The sequence below is a fragment of the Trachurus japonicus genome, chromosome 6, assembly GCF_045865225.1.
Source record: "Trachurus japonicus isolate A0001 chromosome 6, Traja_1.0".
NCBI classification, from domain to species: Eukaryota; Metazoa; Chordata; class Actinopteri; order Carangiformes; family Carangidae; genus Trachurus; species Trachurus japonicus.
Genome location: NC_140912.1, coordinates 1,294,145 through 1,301,809, shown reverse-complemented (window position 1 = coordinate 1,301,809; position 7,665 = coordinate 1,294,145). Strand labels below are relative to the sequence as shown.

General features: G+C 42.0%; 1 protein-coding gene across 1 annotated transcript; it reads left to right on the top strand.

Annotated features, from left to right (window-relative positions):
- Window positions 1–5,104: 5,104 nt before the first annotated feature.
- LOC146985316 (uncharacterized) lies at window positions 5,105–6,803 on the top strand. The gene is made up of 2 exons (XM_085778211.1): window positions 5,105–5,284; window positions 5,917–6,803. The coding sequence occupies exons 1-2, from the start codon at window positions 5,122–5,124 to the stop codon at window positions 6,801–6,803; spliced, it is 1,050 nt and encodes a 349-aa protein (XP_085634337.1). The 5' UTR covers window positions 5,105–5,121.
- Window positions 6,804–7,665: the final 862 nt, after the last annotated feature.

The following is a 7,665-nucleotide window of genomic DNA, read 5'->3' as shown; positions in this document are numbered from 1 at the left end:
GGGTGAGAGTCACATTAACCTTTCCATCGGCCCTGACATTTCCTCTCCTCCAAAATGGAGAATTAAAGACCATTGAAAAGTCATTAGTGAAATTTACTGCTCCCGTTGGCTGGTCAGCCATTAGAGAGGCTGCAGGACCACAGAGCGCTCTCCACAATCCTCTGCCAAGTCGCTTTCTGTGTTTGAAGAAGCCTTTCCCTCTAGAAGAAAATGTATTTGTCAGGTAACAAACACGTCACAATCCACTGCCTTCACCTCCAGTTCATCCCTCCCATGTCTCCTCTCAGACCTGCCATTCTCCTTCTGCCCACCAGATGCCCCCAGACTGTCTCCATATGCAAACATTAACACTCACCTATGTACGCGATCAGAAATGTCTGAGAAGAATTGTCCGTCTTGTTCGTAAGACCACTGGTATTGACCTGCCAGATCTTGAAGTCATTTACAGGTCCAGGCTTCTGTCTCGTGCCTCAGATATTATAAATGACCCCACTCACCCTGCCACTGCTTTTTTTGTTCCTCTCCCGTCAGGTAGACGGTATCGTGCAATTAAATGCTCTTCCTCTAGGCATGCAAACAGTTTTTTCCCTAGTGCTGTGCGCAGCCTGAACAAACAAAAGTTGCACAATTTATTTATTTATTTATTTTTTTCCTGCAGGCGCCGGTGGCAGGCACCTTGCACTTTGCACTTTACAAAGTATGCATTTTTCATATGTACTGTACTTTTCCTATGTGACCGTCAGCCTATCCATGGGGGCAAATTGTCCACTTTTTATTTTATCTATTGTATCTGTTCATTGATTGTTTATTTATCTGCTTATTTGTTGTCTATTGTTCTATTGTCTTAAGTGTTTTTTTGAGCTCTCGCAAACCCTTTTCCAATGTGGTCTCCACAAATGGCAAATAAACTGACTCTGACTCTGACTCTGACCTGGGAGTTTGTGCTTCATACAGTAAGTTCAAATGAGAAGGCCAGAGTCCTGAGGAGAGGAGGACTGTTTGTTATTGGAATGCAAAATTAGCCTACTCTTCAGTAGCCTGGCTCAGCACTGGTTTCACTTCAACATACCAGTACCGGACTGTGCTGTGGTAAATCAATTTAACCTCTAATCTCAACAAACAAAATGCAATTGACAGAGTAGTAAAATATTCTAAAACTCTAATGAATTTTATTATGAAGCACACAGGCTCTGTTTATATCAGTTAACATTATATTTATCTTCATTGCAATATGAATAGCTACATAATACAAAACAAAACAAACAAGGTTGATCTGGTGAAATAAGTTATTGTTATCATTAGTAAATTATATTGTTGTGCAGTCTGATGACAGTGAGGACTAAGTGTCTCCTGAACCTCTCAGTCCTGCCGTGCTGTGAGATGGACTTTGCTGCTGTAGCTGCTTCTCTGACCTTAGGAGAACAAGTGATTTTAAACTTAACATATTTATGCAGCTTTGTATTTTATTTGGTTCCAGATCTAGCTCACACTGTAGAAATTTCACATTTCTGAATTTTGTTTTATTCTACCATGTTAAGCTTGACTCATACTTCTCTTAATATTGTTGCTAGTTCCCCTGAAGTCAAAGCTGATAGTGAAGACATGTACGACCCAAAGAGAGCGAGCCTTGAGGAGTATAAGGTACAGAGCTTCTGAACTTGGTGAGTATGCAGTGATTTCCAGCTGCTGCTTTCACGGAGCAGCACACACACACACACAGTGACATATCCAACCCTCTTATTTCATACAATATTAGCCTACCGGTATAATGGTAGGCCTACTTTAATTCAATAGGCCTACTGGTATTTTATTTTTGATAACTATGTTATTGGCCTCATTATTTATTTGATATGAAACACTGCATTATAAATTTGCCCCTTGATGTGAAACATAGTGATTGTTCCTAGGCTATGCTTGTTTTCTTCTGGCCCATGTTTGATTCCCCAGCCCAAATCTCCTACAACATGTTTTGATACTTTCCCATTCTGGACCTATACTGATCATCACAGAAACTCTTGTGGCTGGGTGGTGGCAATCATCAGAGAAATCATACAGTTTAAAAACAATATGAAAAGATGCTGCTGGGAGAAATTGCAGGTATATTCAATATGAAAAAAAAAGGTCAGAGGGGCGGTGCGTGGCGCAGTGGGTAGAGCGGCCGCCCCATGTAGAGGCTACAGTCCTCGCCGCAGGCGTCCCCGGTTCGAATCCCGCGTCGGGCAGACCTTTCCTGCGTGTCATTCCCCCTCTCTCTGCCTCCCCCTTTCCTGTCTATCTCTACTGTCATCACTATCAAATAAAGGCAAAAAGCCGAAAAATATACTTTAAAAAAAAAAAAAAAAAAAAGGAACTTTGTTTAAAGGGATAGTTCACCCAAAATTCAAATTTCACTCTCTATCTACTCACCCTCATGTCATACTGGAGAACAACAGTCACAATCTGTCTAGATGTGGAAGTATAAGGGCCTATTCACTATTATTTCAGATGCACTGTACTGTAGCCTACATCAACTGCAATTTGTGACAGCTTGCTTTTAAAGGATCCAGTAGGGTGAAGTCAGGTAATGTCTCTGTGTCTTGTAAGCCCTTATTGTTTGGGCACCTTCCTATAGATTGTAGGCTAATCATTCTCTGATAGAAATTACGAGATAAAGACAAGACAAGACCAGGGCTGGTTCTAGGCAGGCATATATGAGGGGGCAGTCAGAAATGTGAAGGGGGCATCATGTGAACTGAACACATCATGCTCCAGCACTTTTTTTTTCTCTGTGCTTACAGTAACTTCATTGAATTGGGTTGTTGGGTGTGTGTCCAACCCCAACCTGGAGAAGTGGATTGCACTTTGTCAGGCCTCTACCTTCAGACCACGTGCGCAACTGCGCACCATTCTTGGATCCAGTTTGATTTATCAAAGAGAAATTGCGGAGAGTTGTGCACGCACAGTTTGATAGATCTGAAAAAGGTGTAAATATTTTGGGTGTCTTTTCGCCGTAGGCCTAAGCAAAACATTTAGTAGCAGCAGTTTTACACTGCTTACTTACAGTTTTGATAAATGAGGCCCCAGGCCCTAAGCCCAGAGCCCAGACGCTCACAGATGGAGCTCTCCGCGGCTCATCCGCGGCGCTGTCCGTGGTGCTGAAGGTGACAGGTTAACTTGACAAACAAACTGCAGCATAGTTGTTTGTTTATCATGTGTTTCAGTTTTGTTTGTGACTTGATAGTTTAGTTGTTGAGATTAAAGACCGGGTAAACCAAGAATAAATATGTGTTTTAAGTTTATAATACCACAGGAAAAATATATTATTAACCACTCCACTATTAACCAAAGTCGTTAAGTATATACAATTCTGCATCAAAGTTGTCAATAAATGAGCAGTTTTCTCTGGTTCCGGACGGTGGGGGCGTGTCATTCTAAACCTGCACACAGAACAGTCTCTGAGGCCTAGCTCCTCAAGGAAATGATGAATGGCAAAAATATTTTTTACATGTTTTGAGGGACACATTTAAGGCCTAATATGATAACAAGAAAAATACTGAATTTGGTTTACCCGGTCTTTAAGAACATCACTCCCTCATCAAACCAGTGATAGGCATGCTGAAAAGAAAAGAGAGAGAGAGACGTGCCTTGGTATCGCAGCTGTAAAAAAAAAAAGAAAAAAAAGAAAGGAAAAAAAAAAAAAGACGACGTGTCGGAATAGCGGTATCAAAAAGTGTCGGACTACCGGATGTCTGAATAGCGGGCAGACCCCCAACTGGTAACTAATTTCTCTTTGGTAATATACACATTTTTTGAGTATATTAAAATGTGCTTTCTCAACTTCTAAAATTTGGATTTTAGGGGGCAAGACATTTATTTGAGGGGGCACTGCCCCCTCTTGCCCCTGCGTAGAGCCGGCCCCGGACAAGACTGCCTAATGATCATGATAATTTCATGGATTTTTTAAAAATATAGCCTATATATCTATTTTTATTGGCCAGATAACAAAAACATGTACGACAACATTTACAGACACGTAGTAGAATAGGGGAGAGCGGGGTAAGTAGTGCCAATTTTTACTTAAACTGCCTTTAAAGCAAGGGGATTATAATAATGCCCCGAACTAATATATGTACATATAGTTTAGGATGTTGTGCATCCCTGGGAACAATCACTTTGAATCTTAAATCAACCGTTTCAGAAATATAGCTTTAGAAAAAAAAAAAAAATTCTGGCACAACTGCCCCGGTTGCGGGGCAAGTTGTGCCATTAGAGAGAATACACTGGGGTAAATTGTGCCATTGATAATTGAAGTAAAACAGATCATTTTAATCTCACAAATGTTAATGCTATATAAAAGCAAGACATTCAATACAAAATTAAAGCCAGAAGCGGCGATGATCGGGCCCTCGCTTGTCCCCATGCAGTCGCGGAGGCCTGAGCCACGCTGGGGGCTGTGGCGCAAAGAAACGCAATGTTTCGTTCATCCACCAGGCTACGAGCACAACCAGACTGGGCAGGTGTGTTCAGGGGCGGTCCCTCATCACACATGTTAAGTTTCAAGCAAATCCGTGCCCACTGCCATGTTTCTCCTATACACAGACAGCACTGCCATTGGCACAACTTAACCCAGGCCCTTTGGCACAAATTACCCCAAGCCCAGCATTTTGAGAAAAAAGGATTCCCCAGCTGTTTTGAGCTGGCATCATGCTAACTGTATAGACTCATGGTGTAGCTTAATAAAGCACTAAAACATGTGTGAACTGTTTTCAAAGTTATCTATAATTGTTTCAAACATGGCATCAAAAACCTTGATCATAGAAATTTTACTTTGGAGGGCAAAAACTTGTTTTTTGAACATAAATGTGCTTTCCTCTCAAGCCATGTGTCTCCCTTCTTGATAGGATGAGTGAAATGGATGCCCCTTCAAAAATATGTGGTCACATGACCAACTTCTATGGTTTTCTAGATAACAGGGGTGGAACTACTTGCCCCATGGCACAAATTACCCCACTCTCCCCTAACTGAATTGTGAATGTAATGTGAAAAGTGTTGTGAGCGGAAGGAGGCTGAGGCTCGGGGCAGGACAGCGGGAGGAGGAAGAGCCAACCCAACCACCACGCACCGACCGGTAACACTGTGAAAATGTCCACGATTGACTCGCTGAGAGCCTTTGTTAACCAGCGGCTGTCCGCGGCTGTGGAGGACATCTTCGAGCTGCTGCAAACAACCATATCAAACTACGAGGAGGAGATTGATCAGCAGCGCAGACTGCTGGAGGATGGTGACAAGCCCGACATCCACACAGGTCCGTGAAGGCGCCTCGGTGCAGAGAGATGACTGGTTCAAGTGTCAGGGTGAAGTTTCACGGGGTGGGGTCGTAGCACGAGATTAAAATAAAAGAAGCTGGAGAGCTGTTGGCTGAAAACCGCGAGCCTGCAGTGTGCAGCGTTACAGCAAACCACAATCTGGACGGAAGTCAATCGATTAGACTTTCATAATAAAAGCCATAGTAAAGATCAGCGGTAGGTAATTGCCCTGTCAAACCTGACCAGAGATTGAATGAGCTAAATGTTGATGAATCAATCTGGAAAATATGGAAATCAGCAAACAATAGACTAGGCTACATCAGTTTGTAATAGGACTAGAAACTAATTTAGAAGATAGATTACTCCCCAGGAGAGAAATAGGCCTACATTGGATAGGCAAAATGTTAATTTTGTAGACCATCAAGTGCAATGCTGAACATTATGGAAAAAAAAAAACCTAAAATTCACATGTGCAACCAAAGAGCAAGATGCCTGGTTTCATCTAAGAAATTGCCATCCCTTTCAGTGCTGTGGCCTGTTGGCCTGTTTTTGTTTTTTAATTGGGGTGGGTATTTGTCAACTATCAAACTATCATAATACTTTATATTAAAAGCCTTTTACTTTATTTTAGTTTTTCCTCCAGGTGTCCAAAAACTGGTCATCAGAAAAGAAGGCCAGCAAGAGTGGAGGACCAGTCTGGAACGGGAGGTCCCGCGCATTAAAGAGGAACAAGAGGAACTTTGTGTCAGTCAGGATGTAGAGCAGCTTCAACAACTGGAGGAGGCCAGTGAGTTTCCATTCACGGCTATGCCCGTGAAGAGCGAAGATGATGAAGGGGCAGCTCGGTCCTCACATCTTCATCAAAGACAAACTGAGGATAACAGCGAGGAGCCTCCTGCCAGCAGCTCAGCTGTACAGATGGAAACACAGACTGAGAGCTATCAGCTGCTGTCCTTAAACTTTAGTGAATCAGAGACTGAGGACAGTAATGATGACTGGAGGGAGACAGGAGAACAACAGCCATGTTCAGACACACCGAAGAGTGAGAGCAGTGCCAATCATAATAATAAATCCCATAACTCCCAGGAGAGACCATTTAGTTGCACAATTTGTGACAAAAGATTTGGTTGCAAGGGAAATCTGCACGCCCACATGAGAAGCCATACAGGAGAGAAGCCTTTCACCTGCGCTGTCTGTAACAAAGGTTTCAGTGCAAAGGTCAATCTGAAGACTCATATGAGGAGTCATACTGGAGAGAAACCATTCAGCTGTTCGGTGTGCAACAAGAGCTTCAGTCAAAAAAAGACTTTAGTTATTCACTTAAGAAGTCATACGGGGGAGAAACCATTCTGTTGCTCGTTCTGTGGGAAACGCTTCAGTGAAAAGGGAACTTTGAAGAGACACATTAGAGTTCATACAGGAGAGAAACCATACACTTGTAATGTTTGTGGACGTAACTTTAGTTTGCTGTCACATGTTAAAAGCCACAAGTGTGTAGGTGTAAGCAGTGACAAGTGAAACTGTGATCAGACCACTAATGGCACTGCATAGGTTGCATCAGTTCTAAAGATGGAACAGTTAGCCTACAGGTTTTAATGGTAGATCATGGTAGAAATACTGTTACTGTTACAGCATCAATGCGGGTTTGTTTTGTGTGTTTTTGCAGTGCTTAAAGTGGAAAAGAGATTTTAACTCAGTCACAGTGATTGGCCACTCATCGCAATGGCAGGAGACAGTCCAGTAGTAGTCAGCCACAGATATCATAGCCTGTGTTTGTTTTTAGATATTTATTTTTCCTATAGTTTTATGTTTTTTGTCATTATAAAGTCATTTCTCTCCCTAGTCCATAGGCTACCTATTTATTCATGACTTTTTTTTAAGTTTCTATGCTTGAGCTGTTGTCATTTGTAAATTTCCCCAATGAAAGGATGAATAAAGTCTTCCTTATTTTACCTAATCTGATGCATGCTTTTAAAATAATTTCTACAGATAATTCTGAATTGCTCATCTTGCCAATCCTTATTTGTCACTGACCCTGGAACAGGGAAACCGGGGCCCTCTCCTGGTGCCAAACCTGGGAAGAGAGCTCACAGGCGAGTGTCTGGTGGTGGCAATCATCAGAGAAATCATACAGTTTAAAAACAATATGAAAAGATGCTGCTGGGAGAAATTGCAGGTATATTCAATATGAAAAAAAAGGTCAAAGGAACTTTGTTTAAAGGGATAGTTCACCCAAAATTCAAATTTCACTCATTATCTACTCACCCTCATGTCAACTAAGAGCTGTGAGCAGTTAGCCTATTTGTCCATATAATGGTTGTGAATGGATACCAACTTTCTTCGTCCAAAAAGACACACCAAAAAACATCCAAATACCTCC